The sequence below is a fragment of the Squalius cephalus genome (genome assembly GCF_949319135.1).
Source record: "Squalius cephalus genome assembly, chromosome: 5".
Classification (NCBI taxonomy): domain Eukaryota; kingdom Metazoa; phylum Chordata; class Actinopteri; order Cypriniformes; family Leuciscidae; genus Squalius; species Squalius cephalus.
The window spans coordinates 37,245,984-37,268,503 of record NC_137126.1 but is presented as its reverse complement, the minus strand read 5'-3'; the positions used below and the strand labels follow the sequence as shown (position 1 = coordinate 37,268,503).

At 44.0% G+C, this 22,520-nt stretch overlaps 2 protein-coding genes across 2 annotated transcripts; both read left to right on the top strand.

The window, feature by feature from the left end:
- The first annotated feature begins 11,170 nt into the window (after positions 1-11,170).
- Positions 11,171-12,279, top strand: LOC307159008 (E3 SUMO-protein ligase ZBED1-like). Its single transcript, XM_079872086.1, has 3 exons — positions 11,171-11,430; positions 11,517-11,724; positions 11,809-12,279. Exons 1-3 carry the CDS (start codon positions 11,286-11,288, stop codon positions 12,095-12,097), a joined length of 642 nt encoding a protein of 213 aa, XP_079728212.1. The 5' UTR covers positions 11,171-11,285; the 3' UTR covers positions 12,098-12,279.
- Positions 12,280-15,685: 3,406 nt separating this feature from the next.
- On the top strand, positions 15,686-16,527 carry LOC307159142 (zinc finger BED domain-containing protein 4-like; the record flags this gene model as incomplete). The annotated part of the gene is made up of 3 exons (XM_079872353.1): positions 15,686-15,963; positions 16,146-16,377; positions 16,474-16,527. Exons 1-3 carry the CDS (start codon positions 15,800-15,802, stop codon positions 16,525-16,527), a joined length of 450 nt encoding a protein of 149 aa, XP_079728479.1. The 5' UTR covers positions 15,686-15,799.
- Between the last annotated feature and the right edge of the window lie 5,993 nt (positions 16,528-22,520).

Here is a 22,520-nt window from a genome sequence, read left to right as displayed (position 1 = left end):
AGTGCGATACCATTCGGCTGCCAGCCAGGGTCGAAGGGCTGAGACACAGCCCTGACTCACTCTGACTCGTAAGCTGCCGGCCGTCCAGGCTCGGTGAGGCACTCGCGCTCTTAGCCAGCGTTGAAGCGGGCGCATGCGCAGTAAGCCCAGCTGAAGCACTGCAGCCGCTGAGGCCATGTGTCCCAAAACTCGCTGGAATGTTCTCAGCGGAGTCTGGTTGCCCGTCTGGAAAGATGCGGCTAGGTGTCGAATGCGGCGCGCGCGCTGCTCTGACAGTCTGGCCGTCATAGCCACCGAATCCAGTTCTATTCCGAGGAACGAGATAAACTGGCGGGGCAGTAATGAGCTCTTGGCCCAATTGACCGAGAGACCCAAATTTTCCAGATGGCCGAGAAGCGCTGTCCTGTGAGACAAAAGCTCTGACTCTGAATGCGCTAGAATTAGCCAGTCGTCCAGATAGTTCAGTACCCGTATCCCCTGAGTTCTCAGGGGAACGAGAGCCGCGTCCATGCACTTCGTGAATGTACGGGGTGCCAAAGATAGACCGAACGGCAGGACGGTGTACTGATATACCCGGCCGTCGAAGGCGAATCTCAAGAATGGCCTGTGACGGGGAATTATCTGGATCTGGAAGTATGCATCCTTCAGATCGAGAGAGATAAACCAGTCTCCCTGGCGAATTTGCGCGAGGATTTGTCTGGTTGTAATCATTTTGAACGGCCGTCTCATGAGGGCTCTGTTCAAGTGTCTCAGATCTAAAATGGGTCTCAGCGTCCCGTCCTTCTTGGGTACGAGGAAATAACGGCTGTAGAAGCCCGACTCGCTCAGAGAAGGATGCACTTGTTCTATAGCCCCCTTGTGCAACAGCTTTGCTATTTCTGCCCGAAGCAGATGAGCCACTTCTGTGTTCACACTCGTCTCGGTCCGTGCTAGAAAGCGAGGCGGACGGCGAGCGAATTGAAGCGAATAGCCGTGCTTTATGGTATTCAGCACCCATTCTGACACGCCCTGGATAGCTTGCCATGCGCTGGCACATCTCGCTAGGGGTCGAATGGTCTCTGGGTTCAGATCGCCGCGCTGTGCGGGATGGGGAACCTGTATCAGAGAAGATAGGGGGACGCGCGCATTGCGCGCGTCGCCGGTGCTCGAATACGGGGGCTCGCAGACAGCGGGGACTGGCTGTGCAGCATTCAATGGCTCGATCACTGTGGACGGGGCACATTTTGACGCTGGGAGCCCGTGGCGCGAGAGCGGCATGGGGGTAAACGTGTCTGATTGTAAGTGCGCGCGCTCGTGAGCGGGCGCGGGGCTTACATACACAACACGGCCAGTGCTGGGGAGCTTTAGAAGATCTGCATCCCGGGATAACTGAGTGACAGAGCGTGCAGCGTGTAGGTGTGGGCACAGATTCGTGGGCACATTTTCTACACTTAGCACTCGAGCGGCGCTTGCCCGCTTTATGAGAGTGCGCTCTGTGAGCGTTACCGGGGAAACTGTGTTTGTGTGTAGTGGTGAGCACGTGGGTGTGGGCACATTTTCTACACTCATGACACCTTCGGCGTGAGCCGGAAAACCCGAAACCAAACTCTTTATGAGATATCTCTGGGTCGCCGTAAAAACGGCGTTTGTGTGCAGGCGAGCGAGTTGTGTTACTGGCTCGTTGGCTGCGATGTGAACCACTGCAGTAGCCTTTTTTAAGGGGACTGACAGGGCTGAGCGCTTTGATGGCAGTCCGGCCGCAGCGGGACTCAGCCATCTTTTCCTCCCTGCGGCTGCTAGGAGGACTTCGCGGGCTCAGGTTTCAGCGCTATCCTAGGCCGGGGTCCCCGGGGGGGAGGCGGTCTGCGACGGCTGACTGAGCGCTGTCTAGGGCGGCCGCCCTGGCGTCGCGAAGATGGAGGCTGAGCAGAGCGCTGTGTCGAGCTGCGTGCAGGAGGCTGATCCTGAGAGCGGCCTGCAGCGGAGCTCGAGCGGCGGGGCAGAAAGAGGTTCATAGCCTGTGAGGCTTTCTGCACCTCTGAGAAGCGATCCACAATCCCACTGACCGCTGGGCCGAACAGGCCGGTGGGGGAAAGCGGGGCGTTGAGGAAAACTGCGCGCTCCCTTTCGCTCATATCCGCCAGCGTCAACCAAAGGTGCCTTTCGGTGACGGTGAGCGAAGCCATGGACCTTCCGATGGCTTGTGCCGCTGACTTGGTGGCGCGAAGCGAGAGGTCCGTCGCGCTGCGCAGGTCAGTCAGAGTGTCCTGATCCGGGCCTCTCTCGTCCAGATCACGGAGGAGATCGGCTTGGAGGATCTGGAGCACAGCCATGGAGTGCAGGGCGGAAGCGGCCTGGCCGGCGGCAGCGAAAGCGCGGCCAACGAGGGCTGAGGTGGTCCTGCAGGCTTTTGACGGCAGGGCAGACTTTGAGCGCCATCTAGCGGATGGCGGGCAAAGGTGCGTTGCCACGGCTTCTTCGACCGGAGGGATCTGTGTATATCCCTTCTCGGCGGCCCCGTCCACTTGGGAGAGGGTCGCGGAGGCCGGTGAGCGGAGTCTCGCGGAGAATGGGGCGTTCCACGATTTAGCGAGCTCAGAGTGGAGCTCAGGCAGGAAGGGTGCTGACCTAGAGGCGGGCGCTTGGCGGCGGCTAGGCAGAAAACACCCGTCGAGCCTGTTAGGCGCGGGGGCCTTGGGTGGGGACCAGTCCAGTCCCATCTGGTCGACCGCTTTGGTGAGGAGGCGGAGGAGTTCCGCGTCGACACTGGCGCGGGACTTGCTAGACTCCTGTGTCGAGGAGGCGGAGCGGTGAGACCCCGACCATGCCTCGCTGTCCGAAGCCATGAGAGAACAGCTGTCTGATAAAGCGGCGTCGTCCGCTTCATCCCCTAGGGCGACGGCAGTGCGGGCGAAGGCCGGCCGCTGCGCGTCGGGAAGGGGAGAGGGAGATAGCGAGGCTCGAGGGAGGGGCTCCGGCGAGCACTCAGCAGCTGCCGCGGGTTCCGGTGGCCTCTGAGAGCGGCGCTTCTTCTTGCGCGGCCCGGTGGAGGCAGACGGTGAGACAGCGAGAGCGTCGAACGAGGCGAGTCGAGCCCGCAGGGTCGACATCGGCAGTTCTTCGCATAATTCACAGCCGCCCGCGGAGAGAGCGAGGGCTGCGTGGTCACGACCCAGGCAGAGAACGCAGATCACATGGCGGTCTCTTTCGCTGAGCGGAGCTTTGCAGGAAATGCAGTTAGGCATGATGCAATGTAAAAGGATATAATCGCCGGATAGCGAAGCAGGCAGGGATAGCTGAAGGCGGCGAAGACGACCGGCTTCCTCAGGTAATCCTCGGCTTGCAAGGCGCTTGTTTCAACGGCGGCTTCCTCAGAGTCCAGCGATGCGTAGTGCGTCGCTGAAGAGACAAAAATCAGAGAATAGCAGCCTCTGAACCTTCTTTTATAAGCTAAAGCCACGCCTCCTCACATGGGCTGTGACGCGTGAGCGCGCCCAGCGCGCTCATTGGGCGTGACGTCACGCTAAGGTTTCAGCGATAGGCTGCTGCAGTTGCCGCAGAGCAGCCAATGAGCACGCGACTTCGCTTGCTCTAGGTCTGCTTGCTGCCGCACTGCGTTGACAAGATATTAAATTAAGGATAATTTTTTGGCTTCATATCTCGAGAAAAGATGACTTTACCCGTAGCGTAAGCTTCTTACGCAATACGAGAGAACCTCTCGTAAGAGAACTACAGGTATGCGTGTTGGGGCAGGGTTGGAAGTTTTGCACCCCTGGTTTAACCCAATGGTTTTCAATCCCGGACCTATAGGGACCTATCGCTCTTCACCTTTTGTATGTCTCTCTTATCTGACACACTGGGCCTCATTTATCAATCCAACATAGAAACAAGTGCAGATCCGAGTGCAGAAATCATCTTACGACAGGGTTCACATGTGATTCATGAAACATTAGAATGACACCAATCCCATCAATTGAATGATCATATGTTGATAAATCTGGCAGCTTAAAACAATCCTCATTTAAATATCACGCCTTAAAAATTCACAGTTTAGAAGCCTTCCCCTAGGATTTACGACATGGAGAAACGTAACCGGTCAAGAAGAGGAAGTAATCTCATGAAAGAGAAATTGATCTTACTCCAAAAACACCCGTTAACCTCGTAATTGCAAACAATTACATTTTATATGTATATTAAATACCGGTGAATAAAACGAAACATTTACAAACATTTTAGCCCAGAATATTTTCCCCTCACTCCATTGTATCTTAAACAGATTTAATTGGCAAATCAGGTTTAACTGGCAGGAGGCCAACAGCGCCTCCTGCCAGTTAAACCTGTTTTGCCAGTTAAATCTGGTCATAGCCTATACCAGTGGTTCTCAAACTTTTTAGAGTGGCGTAGGCCTACTAAATCCCCACTTTTACAAAGGTAGGCTACATTGTCGAGAATGGCAGTATAGCGCGATTTGCCAAGGCAGCATAATCTGCACACAACTTGTGTGAATGCAGTAAGTTTTGACCTCAGAAGATGAGGTAATTTGATCGGGTGTCATGTATTTAACGCATTTTACCTGATAGAAATACATGCTCAGTTTTAATGTTATTTTTAAGGTGGGGTAGAATTAAAAGAATGGCAAAACTGTATTGTGTTCACGTACCCTCTTCTGTCACCTCACGTACCCCCAGGGGTACGTGTACCCCAGTTTGAGAACCACTGGCCTATACTGTTCATAAATTCATATACTGTTCCTAGACTTGTGTTTCTTTTAATGCAAATTCATTTTCAATTATGTTTTGCCCTCATGTCTTGCCCTTAAACTAAAAAACTCTGATATTGCACACTTAGGATCACACCTGACGCGTTTTTTGCAGTGAGAGGCTCCTATTTTCAATTGGTTATATGGTAGCGAGCGTTCTGCGCGCTGTTTATGCGCCTGCTGCGCCTCGCGTTTTACTGCCTGCTGCGCCTTGCGTTTTTGAAGTTGAAAAAAAAGCAACTCCGAGCGGAAAAGGCGCCCGACGTCATCGCGTTTTTTTCCACTGTCCAATCGAATGAATTGAGAGGCGGGCCTTCCGTTTAGTGATGAAAGCTACAGTTGCTTGAACGCCCGGAGAGTGCAATGATGGAGGATAAACTTGTGGTGCTCTCGCAGGTTACCAGGAGCTTAACGACTTCACGAACCGTAACTACCACAATGTTAACAGAAAGTAAATAAAGTTAATAAAAGGCTGATTTGACGTTTACTTGACTGACAGGACAGCCGTTTCAGTGGTTGCCTAGCAACATAAAAAACGCAGCGCACTGCTCGTTCTGTGATGGGGCAGTGCTGTGCACCTCGCGTTTTCGAACCTGAAAAACGCGTTAGGTGTGATCGTCCCCTTAAGGGTGTATTGCAGTACTAATACACCTGCCGTATACAATGGCACATGAAACAATAGCCTAAATACAACTTGTCTTTCAAAAAAAAGTACAGCACAAAAGAATTTACTTACTGCACTCAAAAACAGCTTTGCGGCTTTAACTCCAAAACGGCATGACGTAAAGAAGAAATGTTTTTGCGGGTATGGTAGGCATTGCTAACGAAATTTGCCGTACATGACGTGAGTGGTTTTCAAGGAAATCTCAATGGTTCATCCGTCCCGCATTTCAATTGTCCCGGCTCTAGGGTGACCACCTGCTAATAATCCCAAGGGGGGACAAGGGGTATGTTTCTGAGGGACAATGTGGGACACTGCCTGGTGCGGCGGTGCCCCCATCCCACAGGCAAACTCACTGATAGTGGTTTACCCATTTCTAGCACATAGCCTACCACCTTACATGGTATATTAATAATGCCCTATTCCCCTAAACGTGTAATTGCTGATGTATGCTCATGAAGGCCAACCAATGTGTATTTTTTTCTAAATAAAGATTCATAATATTTTGAACATTCAATGAATTGACAGATGCACTTCCACTTAAGATTTACTATTTAATTTTATTTATTTATTTTTCATTACAATTTATTCACTTTAAATAAATTATAATATAAAATTATAGGATTAACAGGAATTGTAGTTGCTCAACACCACAGGAACAGTAATATATACAAAAAAGTATTTAAAAAAAAAATACGATTGACATCGTATTCCCCTCAATGTCCGATTGAGAAGGACGTTTTGCAAAGGTCACAAAAAGCCCTCTCGGTATCCCCCTCAACACCTTTCAGCCACAAATATTCATTTTCCCAGTCTTTCTTACCCACACCTTCTCTTTTTAATTGATGATGGCGGTGCCTCTCTCAGACTCTTTCTCCATTTTTCGAATTGGAAAGCGCGCATCTAAAAGTTCCTTCCCAGTGTGTCTGGTATGCGCGTACGTGCGCTGTCATGACAACAACGAAAAAGTTGACAACAACCTAGTCAGCAGTTCAACTGAGGGGTGGGTGTGGCAACAATAGCGTGCTGAACTGTCAAGTAATGTTCGTTTGGCTGCCTGGGGCTCGAGGATATAGAGCGACCAACTTTTTTTTTGAGCAAGCATAGATTATGCGTGACACGGTCTCAATTTGCGGGACGCATGAATTGGGCTTCAAACGCTGTGCGCGCACGCGCTACGCGGGACGGGTGGTCACCCTACCCGGCTCCCCCCTAGTTTTTTCGTTCAATCGTCAAATGAACCACTGGCTCTACCCTTCAGCACAATGGGAACCCCAAAAACTTAGACATACTGTAAGAGTTAAAAGTGTATCAAATTATATTAAAATTATAATGTATCACATTATACACTCATTTTCTGAAGCAAGTGGTTGTTGATCTAACTTGCACAGTTAAAGACTTAAGTAAGGATGTATCAGCATTGAAACTGCAGTTGCATGATGAATGCAGCCGATCTCGCCAAACCCCATCACCACATCGGCACAGTCCAACAAGATATGCTATGGCATGGAGTGCACCATATGGACATTCACCAACCGGACATTCAGATGCTCATTCTCCTTCACCTGACGGCTACAGAAGATCTCCCAGCCGTCGCAGAGACCTTTGCAGACAACGCGACGACACATACCAGCATAATGTCAGAGTGGATTATTTGCCTCACTGTAGGGAGAGGTTCAAGGATTGCTATTCTCCAAAATACTCCACTGCAGTCTGCACTGACTACTACGAGGACGACAGATGGGGACAATGGAATGACACCATGTTTTACAACCACTCCTCATTTCAACAATGCAGTCCAAGCCCTCATCACAAGTGTGTCACCTTTGAGGAGTACAAAGCCCATCATTACAGACCTCAGCATCCAAGCCTGGATCTTCAGAGTGGCCCACATTAGAGCCCTGCACGGGCCTCAAATTTAGGCCCGAGCCCGGCCCTGGCCCGAGACGCTCAAGCCCTAGCCCGACCCCTGTCCGATAGCTCATCAGAATTATCAGCCCGAGTCCGACCCGAGCCCGTTTTTTTTTTTTTTTTTTTTTCTTTTCATTACACAGCGGCAGCCTGCCCTATTTGCAGCCATTAAAATAGCTCAGTTTTGTTAGTTATGTTTCTTTGTTAGTTATGTAAATTAATGTTTCTTTTCATTTCTTTATTAGGTTAATTTAGACAAATGTTTGGAGCATTTTTTTTTTTAAATGACGACCAAGCAAACCGAGCCGAAAGCGAATAAAACATGTTTGATCAATTGAGCCTCTCAAATCAATGCTATAATACTTTACTTGTCTACAATAAAATCAATAGATATAAAAAACTTCAAGCATATCACACAGACAGTTAGTTTAATAAATGTTTATTTATTAAACCACAGTGAGTCAATTTTTTTTTTTTTTTTAAATACTGAGGCAGGCTCAGGCTGCTCGCAACAGCGCTTGCAAACGAAATGAGCAATAGCCTATAAACAAATTAAATTAAATACATTAAAAACAAACTTGCAGATTATCTTACCTCAAAAATGCACCACAGAACATGGCCATTCTTTTTTTCCAGTGGTTTCCAACAGTTAAACGAAAACAAAGTCCAATCACACGAAAAACATCAGAGGTTTCCAACAGTTAAACGAAAATAAAGTCCAATCAAACGAAAAGTTAGAACAGTCTCTAACAGAGCATCGTGGAGAAAAAGAATAGCTAAGCATCCACAGTGGAAGGTTTTAACCCAGTCCTCCTTTCTTCTATCACGAATTTTTCTCACGCACGCAATTTTTCTCTTAATATTCTCCATTATTTGCACATGAGGTGAATCGTGGGTCGCGCTGACGGGAAACCTTCTGTGTGCGTGCGTGAGACAGATTGTCATGTCAGTCATATTTCAGTGTAATTTTAAGATTAGTTGATGGCTATAATGGCCAGTATTTAAAACACGTTTTAAGTGCAGGGCACGTCCAGTTCCCGCGCGCGAGCAGAGAGATTCGCGCTCGGCACATTATATTCCGTGTGCGAGCAGAGAGATTCGCGCTCGCGCATTACATTAATGTAGCCTACTTTCACGCTACAATAATGCGCTCTCGACATTTGACAGGAAAATAACGCCATAAGTTATGAGGTTACGAAATTTCTTTCTATGTTTGTTTTTCTATCGTCAACGTCAACTTCTCATATTTTTTTTTTATTAATGTCTAAAAATATAAAAAGCAGGATAACCCAAAAAAGGCCCGAGGCCCGGCCCGCATTTTAACTATGACGTGAAAATTGGCCCGAAGCCCGGCCCTAGGGGCGTAAAAAAGTCGGGGCCCGTCGGGCTCGGGCTGAAATGCAGGGCTCTAGCCCACATGATGTCTACCCAGATCATCACAGCCATCATCAGGGAAACTTCCACTAGCTGATGCGGTGGGGCACAGATCAGCTGTTTCACTACCAGCCCCACACGACACCATACGGATGACAACTAGAGCTTAGATCGGGCCCAACAAATCAAGCCCGACCCTACCCGAGCCCGAGCACGTTGTGTCCGAGCCCGGCCCGGCCCGACACATTCACTGTAATTATGAGCCCGAGCCCGATTTAAACCCGACCATTTTTAATATGTGGGCCGTTATAACCAGGGGTGGCGCCAGAATATTTTTTAACGCAGGTGCTGCTGTGCTAGATCATTTAAGCTACAGGGGGTAGCTGCGCAGTTATATATATTATATAAATACTATTAATAAATGAGCAAAAATTGCCCACTCAATATTAAATATTCAGTTATTTTAATTATCACAATTAAAGTTTTAATTTTATTAAATTGAACAAGCACAACATTCAGCATTCAATCAAATATTCTTAAAGATGAATAATGTTACTACAACATATTGTTATTTCAACATAATATGTGTGTGAGCAACAAGCAAGATTTGTAAATTCGGTGACAGCGTGTGTTACGAGTTTCAAATGGTGTAAGTGACCGCGACGCGCCGGCGACTGCATGTCATGATTATATTGTCTGCTATTATAGGCCTATTGCTTTTTATGTATTAAATCCAGGCAATTGGAATGTATTAAAATTAAGATACAATTTATACAAAACGAAATTCACTTTAAAGAAAAGCTTTCTTCAAAACGAAACTTAACAAACTTGAAACTAAATGTGCTTATTTAATGGCTAAAACACTTAGGCTAGCCTACTACAGACTCTCTTTTTGTACAAATTGCAGCACATTCATTTAATTCTGAATTTTGTTTGTTTATTCAGAAATAATTGAATGGATCGGAAAAGTAACAAAAGAGGACATTGAGGCCTGAGGCTGACTACTATCATAATTTCTGCCATGGCAAGACTGCTTCATGTGTCTGTTCATCGTCGAAGTCCCCGTTTTTTTGCTGTCATAGGCGAGCAGCATGCCGCATTTAATGCACGAGACAAAGCCAACACATATTGTCACTCCGCACGACTAGTTTAAAATGTTTCCATACCTCCGATTTTCCTCCAAACTTGCTCAAAGTTAATTCTCCTGTTTTAATTATTTTCTTTGCTTCTTCAAGCTCCATGTTGCACTTAAGCAGCAGAATAGTAGCCTACAGCACGCACAGCAGGTGTGATGCGTCACGCGTGCGAGACTGGACGAGACGCTGCGCATGACACATAACGTGCTTTATCAAGGGCCCGACCCGACCCGGCCAGAGGACAGTGGCGGGAAATATCGGCCCGACCCAGCCCGCGGGTCGGGTCGGGTCGAGTCCGGGCTCGGGCTCGGGCAGAGAATCTAAGCTCTAATGACAACCACAGACACCAGCCATCCAGAGACTGAACACTGTCCTGCTACAAACATGAAGGACATTTGTACAGCACACATCAATAGCATTGTTGAAGGTATTGACATGCACATCATGATAGACACTGGTTCTAGTATTTCATTCATTAATGAAACTGTCAACTGTCAAAGTCTGTAACTGGTCAGAATTTAGATACTCTGGGAACTGTGACTGTTAACCTGAGATTAGGTGCACTGACGTTACAGCATGACATGCAGGTCATCAGAAATGTGAGTCAGGGTCTCATACTTGGTTGGGATTTTCTCCAGAAGCACAAGGTAATCTTGAATGTTGGTAAGGGACTATGTTGCCTTTATGATCAGACTTTACAATTGCTAAGCACATCTCAACTTGCCCCTGTACATTGCACAGCTCAAATTACTGTGACTACTACCATTCCTCCCCAATGTGAGATGCACTGTACAGCTCATCTTATCCCGTTTGCTGTTAATCCAGATTTAGCAGACGGTTACAGTGGGTTGCTTGAGCCATATCCATCTAAGTTGGATGGTATTGCAGTTGCACACACCCTTTCAGTAGCTGAAAATGGTCAAACTGTAGTGCGAGTCATGAATCCAACAAATAGCCCTTTTGTACTGCAACCAGGTATGCAGCTGGGGGAATTCACTCCAATAAACCAAGATGATGTCATTCAGCACTCAGATTCTGTATGTAATGTGTCCTCCCCTTCTACACAGGTGCCACCTCTTCCATTGGAGATTCAGAGTGGGAATCTTTCTGACCCTCAGGTAGGGTTGGGTATCGAGTATCGATTGGAACCGGGACTAGCTTTGCGATTTTCCCGGTATCGTTCAAAAGTTTTAATTTCGATTCCTAGTTTCGATTCCTAAAGCTTAAAAGAAAGAGAAAAAAAAGTTTCGATTCACAGTCCGCCCGGCGCCGACCGGAAGAAGAAACCGCTGAACACCAACGAAGAAGCGTCCACCGGAAGTTTTGGTATAACGAGCGATCGAACATGGACAGCGTGCGTCGGCGGTCCAAAGTGTGGCTTCACTTTTCGAAACAAAACGAAATCTCGGCAAAATGCAAAATTTGCAGCAAGATTGTTTCGTGCATAGGAGGGTGCACGTCAAACATGATAAAGCACCTCCGAGGTCATGGAGTGCAAGTAAATGTGTGCCCTGTATTTGACGCGCTGCGCAGACCGTCCTCCGCTGCCTCTTCCTCTGGCTCCGACCCCCAGCCTGGCACCGCAGTGACTACACTGCAGTCCGAATCCGGTAAGTAAAACAATACATACAAAAAATAATATGTCTTGCGCCAACATTGAGGCAGCTAACAAATTAGCCCACGTATTTTTTCATAGACAATTTACAACCTGAGATTGCTACAGTTAGCCAGGCTGATGATGACTCCAGGACTCCGCGATGTGCTGAGCCTAACGTTACTCCGTTCACCATAGCGGCAAGTGGGAAGATGTCAGTGCAACAAAAGGAAGAGTGCCACAGAAAGGTCACTGCACACATTGTGAAAAGGCTGCATCCCTTTTCAGAGGTGGAATCACCAACATTTAGGTTAGTTAAGCAATAACGATAGAGCTAAGCTAATTGATACTGAGCTAGGGTCGCGTTTCATAACATGTTTGTTTATGTTTGCAGGGACATGGTGAAAACTCTAAACCCAAAATACACACCACCTTCCAGGGATTACATTTCAAACACATTAATCCCATCGTGGTACAAGGTTGAGAAGTCAAACATTATTACAGAGCTCAGTGAAGTCAGCGCTGTTGCACTCACATGTGATGGCTGGAGTAGCATCACACAGGACCACTACCTCACCATCACAGCACACTACATAGAAGAGGGCAAAATGCAGCAAAAAGTGCTAAAAACAAAGGCTGTGTACAAAGCACAACACCGGTTGTGTTGTTGCAGAGGAAATTAGTGATGTTCTGTCAGAGTTTGGCATATCTGATAAAATTGTAGCAGTCACCGTAGATAATGCTGCCAACATGGATGTGGCTATTAAGCGCCTGCGATTTGTAAAACTGTGCTGTTTCGCCCATACACTTAATTTAGCAGCACAAAGTCTATACTCCCTAAATTCAGTGAGTCAGTGGGTGGCCAAGGTCCGAACCATTGTTGTTTTACTTACTTTACTTTACTTTACTTTATACTTTATTGTCCCCTGGGGGAAATTTGTTGTGGACTCAAAAGTGCTTAGTGCCATTGCTGCCTTTACAGACAATAAATACACATAGGAAATAGAAATAATACACAACTATACACAAATATAGATAGCTAAGGTTAAAAATTAATAAAAAGTACAGCACACAAGATTATTGCACATACCTCCGGCCTATCTCATACAAATCATCACACAACTTCTAATTTAGATTTTGATTTAAAATTTTGGTGGAAACTGGTACGAAGGAGTATTTAAACCGGTTCAATCTAGTTTTTGGTATTCTGTACCTTCTACCAGACGGCAAGAGTTCATATTCCTTTCGAAGAATGTGGGACGGGTCCGACAGAACTCTCTGCGCCTGTTTAAGTACAGACTGCTCATAAATGGACTGAAGGGAGAGCTTTTCAGTCCTCCCCATCACCTTCATAGCAGTCTGTACCAGGCGCTGCAACTTTGATTTTGACTGTGTGGAGAGATTGCCGAACCACGCTGTCATTCCATACCTGATGACACTTTCTATCACTGCCTGATAAAATAAAAACATAATATTCTGACTGACACCAAACACCCTTAGTCTGCGTAAAAAATACAGTCTCTGCTGTAAACGGGAACAAACATAATCTACATGGTCACTCCAGCTTAAGCGGTTATCCAGGTGGATACCCAGATACCTATATGAAGTGACCTGTTTTATATCCTCTCTATGAATGGTCAAAGGGGTATGATCCCCCACCGACCGAGGGTCAAACACCATCTCCTCTGTTTTTTTGTGTTGATTGTAAGATAGTTTTTGTCACACCACAAAACAAATTTGTTAACTTCCATACAATACAGCGATGGATCTGAGTTCTGGTCAAGCAGACTAAGAATGGCAGTGTCATCAGAAAATTTAAAAAACAAGTTGCCCGGGAGACTATTGGTGCAGTCGTTAGTATAAAGGGTGAACAGGACGGGTGAACTTACACAACCCTGAGGCGCGCCTGTACTGATGCGTTTTGATTCCGAAAGCGAGTTGTTAATCCTAACAGTTTGAGTTCTCTCTGTTAAAAAAGAATAAAACCATTTAATAATAAAAGAGTTAACATTCATCTGACTCATTTTCTGTAAAAGCAGATGAGGCTGTAATGTGTTAAAAGCAGAGCTAAAATCAATGAACAAAAGGCGTACATAAGCTTTAGGATCCTCCAGATGTTTAAGAGTTAGGTGGGTGATGCTATTAATTGCATCATTAGTACTCCTACCCTGCCTATACGCAAACTGTAGTGGATCTAGTTCTGTGTTGACTTCAGCTTTCAGTAAGGATACCATGTATTTTTCAAAACATTTCATGACAACGGACGTTAAAGCCACCGGTCTATAGTCGTTGTTTTCTGTAGGACAGGGTTTCTTAGGAATGGGAACAATGATGGATTTTTTCCAGAGGGCAGGGACCAGATTGGAATCTACAGACCTCTGAAACACAGGGCACCATGCAGGGGTTAACTCTGCAGCGAAAGTTTTAAGGAGGAAAGCAGAGATGCCATCCGGGCCTGCAGATTTTTTTTTACATACATGGCTAAAGATTGACTGAATTATGAGGGGATCAACAACTATTCTAGAACACAGATCACTTGTTAATGACTGTAATACATTATTGCATTCCAATGAAAAGTCATGTGTATCAAACCTCAAAAAGAAATCATTCAGTTCATCTGCTTTACTCTGCTCATCATATGGTGTGAGGCCCTTTTTATGTGTTATCATATTTGTTGCAGATTTCATGGAAACCCAAAATTTTTTAGAGTCCATAGAGGCAAAGTTCTGTTCTATGACATCTTTATGTTTTCGTCTTGCATCCCTTAATAACTTATTAAGCTCCTTTTGAACTGATTTCACCCCCATCTTATCACGATTCCTAAAAGCCATTTTTTTCCGGTTGATACAGATTTTTAACTCTCTGGTTATGTATGGCTTATTGTTAGGATAGATTGTAATAACCTTCTTAGTGGCCACACAATCCTTACAGAATTTAATATAATCCGTAATAGTGTCAGTGGCCTCGTCAATACCCAGATCATGAAAAATGTCCCAGTCAGTACAGAGAAATGAGCCCTTCAATGTCTCAATACTGTCATTCGACCATACAGTCACTGTCTTGGTTACTGGTTTGCTGCTCTTCAAAACAGTCTTATATATAGGTATAAGATGGAGTGCATTATGGTCAGAGTTTGACAAAGGGGGCTTTGGACTGGCCCTGTATGCATGTTTTATATTACCGTAACATTTGTCCAACACTCTGTTGTCTCGGGTGCCGCACTTAACGTATTGTTCGAATCCAGGAAGGGAAAGTTCCAATTTGCAGTGATTGAAATCTCCAAGAATGAAGACAGGGGCTCCCGGCGTGCGTTGCAGTTGGTGGTGAACACAGTCTGCGACTCGAGCTGCAGCTCGGGCCGCATTCCCGCTGGGTGGCACATACACTGAGCAAATTATAATATTGCCGAACTCCCTCGGGAGGTAAAAGGGTCTTAAAGAGATACACAGCAGTTCAATATCAGGGCAGCAAACAGTCTCTCTCACAGAATATTTCCTGCACCAGCTGTCACTCACAAACACACAGATACCTCCTCCTCGGCTTTTCCCCGAAGTTTTTTCCCTGTCTGCACGGACTAGGGAGAAACCCTCCAGCTCGATCAAGGAGTTGGGGATGTCTTCGTGTAGCCAAGTCTCAGTAAATACCAGCAAGCCCGCCTCACGGTATTCAAAACATACTCTCATGTTGATACGAAGCTCCTCCATTTTGTTTTTTAGAGAGCGAACGTTGCTCAAGATCATACCGGGCAGCGGAGGTCTACTGCCTCTCCGGCGAAGACGCTGTCGGGTCCCCCCACGCCGGCCTCTCTTCCGTAGTTTCCCGCGAAACGGCAGGATTTTAAATTCCTCCGGCAGGTTGAGTAAATCCGCAGGCGGCGATGTTGTTCTCGGGTAATGGAGAGACAGCAGCATGTCTCTGGAGTAGATGACTGGTAATCCACCCATCGATTGTGGAAAAGTTTGGCACATCCTTAAAAACTGCCAGACAATCAGTACAAGTAATAGTCCTTGTGCATATAACGCCATAGTGCTCGTCTAAGATACGTAAAACAAGAATAAAAACAGCAGCAGCAGCAGCACGCGAGTCCGGGTCGCCAGCAGAGCAGCGCCACCGGAAATAGCATTTCTCAGTTCTCTGTTGTGTGGTTGAAGAGGTGCTCAATGGCCAAGGTGGTTCTCAAAGAGAAGCAACAACTTCTACGTAAGTCAAAGTTCACTTTATTTAACTGTTGTGCATTGACAGTGACACGTAATGACTTTATATGTCTGATCTATCTTATTATTATTTATGAGCTCTGCAGTACTACAGTATTTGAATACAATTGTACAAAAGTATTGTTTGTCTCCTAGGATGAAAAAGCATCTGTTATATGACTTAAAAAATTGATGTTATTGTTTTTGTCAGAGCTGCCCCAACACTCACTCATTCTTGACGTGAGAACACGGTGGAACTCTCTGTACCTAATGCTGGAGAGATTCACAGAGCAGTACCCTGCAATTCAGGCAGCCAGCTTGGATCAACGGCTGAGAAAAAATATGGATAGGGACAGGTAGAGATAGATAGAAAAGTTCAGACAAAAAATGCCAGTACACACAAAATACGAATTCAAAGAACAGTATTAGTGAATGTGCTAAATCTGCTAGGGAGTGCATATGTTAGGTGTTTTGTTAAGAAAAAAATATAATATTTTTATTACTCCAATCTATGTGTTCTTAATTCTTTAACATACAGACTTGCTCGGCTAACTGAGGAGGATTTTAGGAAAGCTGAAGACTTCATCAACCTGATGAAGGTGCTCTACACCTCAACACTCTGCGTGTCCTCCGAAAAAAGTCCCACATGCGGACAGATTCTGCCTATCCTCAAAAAGCTTGAGGCACACCTGGCTGTAAAAGAGGGAGACACAGTCTTTGTGTCAAGTCTTAACAAGCAGGTTTGGGCAAACCTATCTAAGCGCTACCAGGTAAGTGACTGAGGCAGGGCACCTGGAAAGAAATTGTTCTAGAAATAGAAATATCCTGTGGCTTGTTAAAACATTTAAAGAACACGTGTTTTGCAGAATGATGAGATCAGGAACTTTCTCCAAGTGGCCACTGCGCAGGGGCGGCCTTAAGCATCTGGGGGCCCGTTTCAATAACTAATATGGGGCCCTACCCACATAAAACATAAACATAATAGAGCAGAAAAAGCAAGGATTCCTGTTGGTTTGCATCAATGGCATATTGTTTTATTACGTGCACTTTCAGCTTCACTGAACAGGCAGCTCTACATAGAAATAATCAAACCATATTTGATTAAAACTATATACAATTATACAGCGTTTTACGTTGGAATAAGCCTCGCCCTTTCACGCAGGGCAACTTCACTGCTTAATTGATTTGCGCAGTATATTTTCAGCTGTCTGGGCTAACTAAATAAAAAACAACAACAACAACAAAAAAAACAGCTCAAACATTCCCTCAACTTGAATTGTTTAACAAAAGAAAAGAAGAAAAAGTGTCTGACTGACACTGAAACGAACTTCATAAATAAATAATGATGTTTTCACGTTATTTCAGCAACGTGGACAGCTCACCGGGCGGCGGGCGTAGATTTCACCTGACCTGAGCCCTTTTTAGAAATCCACCCTTCTGTGTTTGAGTGCTGAGAATGCCCTGAATGCCAGAAGTTCATATTTGTCCAGCGATTTTGTCAAAGGCAAAGTATAAACACATATCCACGCAGGGCTGGACTGGGACAAAAAATCGGCCCGGGCATTTTTGCCCAGACCGGCCCACTATATGATCATAAACACCACCCATCTTTGCACGCCCTTAATTATATGCATACCAACTCCTATTCATTAAAACCACTAATGCCTTGTAATGAGTGAGTATAGGAACGAGTGAGAGTTAACAGATGAAATAAGTCAAAATTTGATATTTATTAATACAGTTGAACTATACTCCACAGTGGTGAATCCTAAAACAAGCTATAAGCAGCTCTGGCATAGCAATACAAGTGTTTCTTACAGGATTTTTTTTAAAACTATGGTGGTGTGACCTCGGTTCTTCTAGGGGGGTTGGGGGGCATGCCCCCCCCCCCCCCCCGTGAGAAAATTTTGTGCATTTTAATGTTAAATTCATCAATCTGGTGCACTTTGAGAGTTCAAAATTAAAAGCTCCAACCCATATTCAGTGTGCAAATTAAACAAAGAAAAATTCAAACCTCTTTTAGTTACAGTGTCTACATTACACCTACTACATAATAATAGTTATAATATTAATCCAATGAAAGTAATAGCCATATTTTGTAAAACAAATGCACTAAAAAATAAAGGAAACTTTCATAATTAGTGTTGTACCAATTTCTATACTTGAAAGAGATAAGCACATGATCTTTTATTTTGACGCAAACTGCATCAAGCTTTTATTTTGGCGGAAAACATGGTTTACAAACGCCTCTCATTAAATTTCTAGTGAATTGCGGTAATCGTCAACTATGCAGATGTGGAAATAATCTACACTCATGACATGGCCTAAGTGTTTTGAAAGTAGTTCTGCTTACCGCGGACTCTACACTCTCTCATCTCTCTCCTGATCCTCCGTCCTCACTATCATCATCTGCCACAGGAGCTGATGAAGGTCAGAAAACATTTTTTGACACATAAAGCGTCTGCTTTAAGGGCCTGGTTCTATTTTTTCACGCTATTTATCTGCACATTCCTTGCGTTTCTTCTCCATCTATTTTTGACAGATACACACTGTCACTGCTGCACGCTCGCTCACTCGTTTAAAGTTGTGATTGGGCCAGCCCAGTGTCAATCAAGAAAAGAGCCAATGGGCCGCTGATCTACGTGTTTCATGGGCTGGTCTGTCAAAAAAACAAAAAAAACTAACACTGACTTTGACCAATGCATTACACCGGCACAAACCCAGCGCCGCCAATTATGCAAAACAAAACAAAACGAATGGGCCGCCGATGTACAAATTTTATGGGCCGTTAAAAAAAAAAAAAAAAAAAAAGTATGAGTATGAGATATATCGGCCCAAAAAGCATGTCGGCCCACCAGGCAAATGCCCGGTATGCCCAATGGCCAGTCCATGCAGCATGGCTGTGGTAAACATGGAACTTTTCCTTGACATGAAACGGTAAATAATCAAACCAGTGGAAGCCTGCAGTGTATGAAACTGCTGTATCTAACCTACCTTATTCATGCAATATCTATTCAGTCAGTACAGTAGCCTACACTTTAGTAATGTTTCTGTTTAATGTTAAGCTTCTTCCTGTTACCTGCTGTCCCTGATCCCTCAGGCAGCGCATCCACTCGCAAAGCAGACAGCCGTACCTCTGCTACCGCGGGCGTTTTTCCAAATTCGAATATTCATTTTCACCTTCGAAATTCTGTTTTTTAAAACTATTCCAATATATATTCGACAGCCCTAATACTCATGGGAGTTGTAGTGTCCCACTTATTTCAGATGCCTTTTGAAAAGACTACAATTATTCAACCTGCCAAAGTGGCTTGGAGTGACTATGTTACCCGCCACGAGCAAAATCCACCCACATTTGGCGGGTTGGCGGGTGTTAATGTTAAGCCCTGGTTATGTGTGAATATTCCCATCTGACAGTCCGATCTCTATGGGTTATGCAATGTAATTTTTATAAAAAAAACAAAAAAAACCCCACATATGTCTGTATTAAAGAAACAATTATTGATAAACATGTATTTGGAATGGAACTAAATAAGTAGGCTTGGGTGTCTTGTTCATTATATTTATTTTCATATAAAAGCAACAGAACTTAAATTAGCCTACATCCAGTTTATTAGCAACACTGTGCACGAGCATGAATCCCGCGATATCCATCTTTGATCTCGCAGGTGTCAGATCCACTGCGAGAAGAGAGAATGTCCGGCTTGTCTGCACTTTTTTCACTCCTCCTATCACTGCAGCCGCCTACTCTCGCATACATTTCAGGCGAGGCAAGGCGCATCTCAAACAAGCCTAAAGATGTGTTCTGGTGACTGGCGTGTTTATTGAACCAATCAGATAAGAGTAAATTGAGAGTCAGCTCATTCGATTGGCTACATGAAGAAGGTGGACCCGCCCTCCTCTTCGCGCTTGCAAAACCTAATGGTAAGAGAATCGTGCCAAAACTGTAAGCGCATGCAGGTAAAAGAAGCAACTGTACAAATCGGGTTATTTCGGGAACTTTTTTGCTTCATGTACACAACAAGTCATTTAGACAATTGCAACAGTTAATTTTTCTTACACAAACGCAATTAATTATGCAATTAATCTGTTTTGCAGTTCCTGACTCAGTTGGTTTCGGTTGCAAATTGCTGTTTACAGGCCTGCAATGCTTTTTGCCGTATTTGTGCGAGAAAAACGTGCCAAAAGTGTAAGCGTGGAAAAATGGAGGTCCGAAGAATACAGATCCTATTTATTTTGCGTTAGCATGAAGCTGCAGTTTCACAATACGTGAATTACACTTACGAATAACAGTAAAATGCTGCAAATATTTTTATCTTACACTTGAAAGTCGATTAACACCTTTACAAATTTTCTCTTGTGCATGCAAATTTAATTTACGCTTGCAATCTTATGTGCACTTTCACAAATCTTAACCCTGCGCATGCAATTCTTTATGACGTCATATTACCTTCATAGAGCCTCTTATTGGAAAATGAATTACTCTCTACTTAAGCATGATGAATTGAAAAAAAAAATAATTTCCTTTCTGTTTCTATACTCCTGGGTGAAAGCTTCTTCTAACAAAACATTTGGCCTAAATTGGGAGTTGCGAAAAAATGAAGTAGGAATGTGTATTAGGCATTTTAGTAGCAATTTGGCAAAACAGAGAAGGTATGAAGAGGAGAAGATTATATTAAAAATCATAACACTTCTGAGCAAAACTCATGAAGGCTTATCAGAAATTGACCAAACAGAACTTGCTGAGCTCCAATCTAAATTAGACAGTATTTATAAATACAAAGCTTAGTTTTAAAAGAAATAAAAAGAAAGTCTTAGTTTGCTGCAAATTAACAGCATTTTGACAGATAATTCCAAGCAAATTTTTTTATTCAAAACTTTATAAATCTAATTACTGTTAGGATTCAGCTTTCCTTTTCTTTCAGTCATTAAAGGAGGTTAAATCAATATCTAAAGATGAGCAGCTCGCCTGTGACAAAACTGTGACTATCACTGAAGTAATTGAGGGGATTGAGGGCCTTAAAAATAACAAATCTCCAGGAACCGATGGTCTACGGCTGAGTTTTACAAAAGCTTTGCTGAAGAATAGAGATGCTAGGAATAGAGTTCCTGCTAGAGATGTTTTTGGAGAGTATTCAGTCAGAAACTTTGCCTTCTAGTTTAACACAAGGACTCCTAACTCTTATACCCAGGCCTAAAAAAGATACTACTTTGATAGATAGTTGGCGGCCTATATGTCTTCTCAATAATGATTATAAAATATTAGCTTGGGTTTTGGCCAAGAGACTTAAGTGTGTTCTGAGTTTGGTTATTGATGAGACTCAATTTTGGGTTTATGCCAAAAAGACATATAGCAAACAATATCAGACTTGTTCTAGATTTATTAGATTAAAGTGAATTGATGATGAAAGTCTTATTTTTTTTGTAGATTTTTACAAAGCTTTTGACTCGCTCGAACACAAGTTTATTTTTCTATCACTCCAAAGGCTTGGGTTTGGTGATCCATTCTGCAAATTTATAAGAACTCTTTATAATAATGCCAATTGTTCATGATCAGGTACCTCGTCTAGACTTCAAGTGTCAAGAGGAGTCGGTCAGGGTTGCCCTGTATCCCCTTATTTATTTCTTGTGGCTGCACAACTTCTTTCCTCCTTTCTTTCGAGTAGTCATCTGCAAGGTATTATTGGCAACAAGCATATTATTAGTCAGCTAGTTGACGACACTACCCTGTTTTTAAAAGATGAATCACAGATTCCGATTGCCATCCAACACATTACATTTTTCCCCAAAGCTTCCGGTTTAAATCTAAATCTTCATAAATGTGAGCTGTTAGCTGTCAAAACCTGTCCTTCTCTCTCTTTATGGTATTTCACTTCAGTGACTGACAGGTGACCTATCTGTGTGTATCCATATGTAAGGATGATAAAGTCAGATGCAGACTGAACTTTGACCCAGTTGTTGGGAAAGCTAAAATGAAATTCAATTCATGGTTACAGAGAGATTTAGCTCTGAGAGGACCAATCCTTATTGCTAAAGCTGAGGGTCTCTCAAGATTGACTTACCCCGCTCTCTCCTTATATGTGGATAAATCTGCATGTGCAGATATTGACAGAATGCTATTTGACTTTCTGTGGAAGCATGAGAGGCATTACATTAACAAATATGACTGTGGTGGGCTAAACTTTCTAGATTTTACTCCCTTAAATAATACTTTCAAAATAAATTGGTTAAAACAGTTCTTAACAAACCCCACTTCATTTTGGAATATTCTTCCTAATCTTGTTTTCTCTAACGTAGGAACTCTCCCTTTCCTATTTTTATGTAACTATAACATCACTAAGTTACCCCTTAAATTATCAAATTTTCATAAACAAGTGCTTTTGGCCTGGCACATAATTTATAAACATAATTTTAGTCCTCACTGGTACTTTATTTGGAACAATTGTGATATTCTTTATTAAAAAAAGTCTTTATTTTTTCCAGATAGGGTTAATAATATTAGTATTTTGGTCTCTCATTTAATCAATGCTGATGGACACTTGTATTCCTATTCAGAGTTCTTAAACAAGTGTAATATACTGCCATTCCACGAGAGTTTGCTATTGTAATGGTTGTAATTCCTAATGGAGCAATAACTCTTCTCAGAGACTTAGCTAGATCTCCTTGTCAGTAGCTCATCCTTTTGATACCATGATTGGGAATATTTGTTTTTTGTCAAACTCTTCTGGTCGGAACAGGAGAATTGTGTCCTATTGGAATGGCCAGTTTGTCGATATTCCATGGAAGAAAATGTGGACTTTGTCATCTAAATATTTAATAACCAATAAGGTCAAAGAGGTGTCTTACAAATTACTTCATCGTTTCTATCCTGTGAAGCTCTACTTTAAAAAGATGTTTCCTGATATTGATTCTT

Bases quoted from the DNA above. Each gene is read 5' to 3' on its own strand.
- LOC307159008 (XM_079872086.1), top strand. From the start codon at position 11,286: ATGATAAAGCACCTCCGAGGTCATGGAGTGCAAGTAAATGTGTGCCCT. The intron at 11,431-11,516 runs GTAAGTAAAACA...ATTTTTTCATAG, and splicing joins TACACTGCAGTCCGAATCCG to ACAATTTACAACCTGAGATT. The intron at 11,725-11,808 runs GTTAGTTAAGCA...TTATGTTTGCAG, and splicing joins GTGGAATCACCAACATTTAG to GGACATGGTGAAAACTCTAA.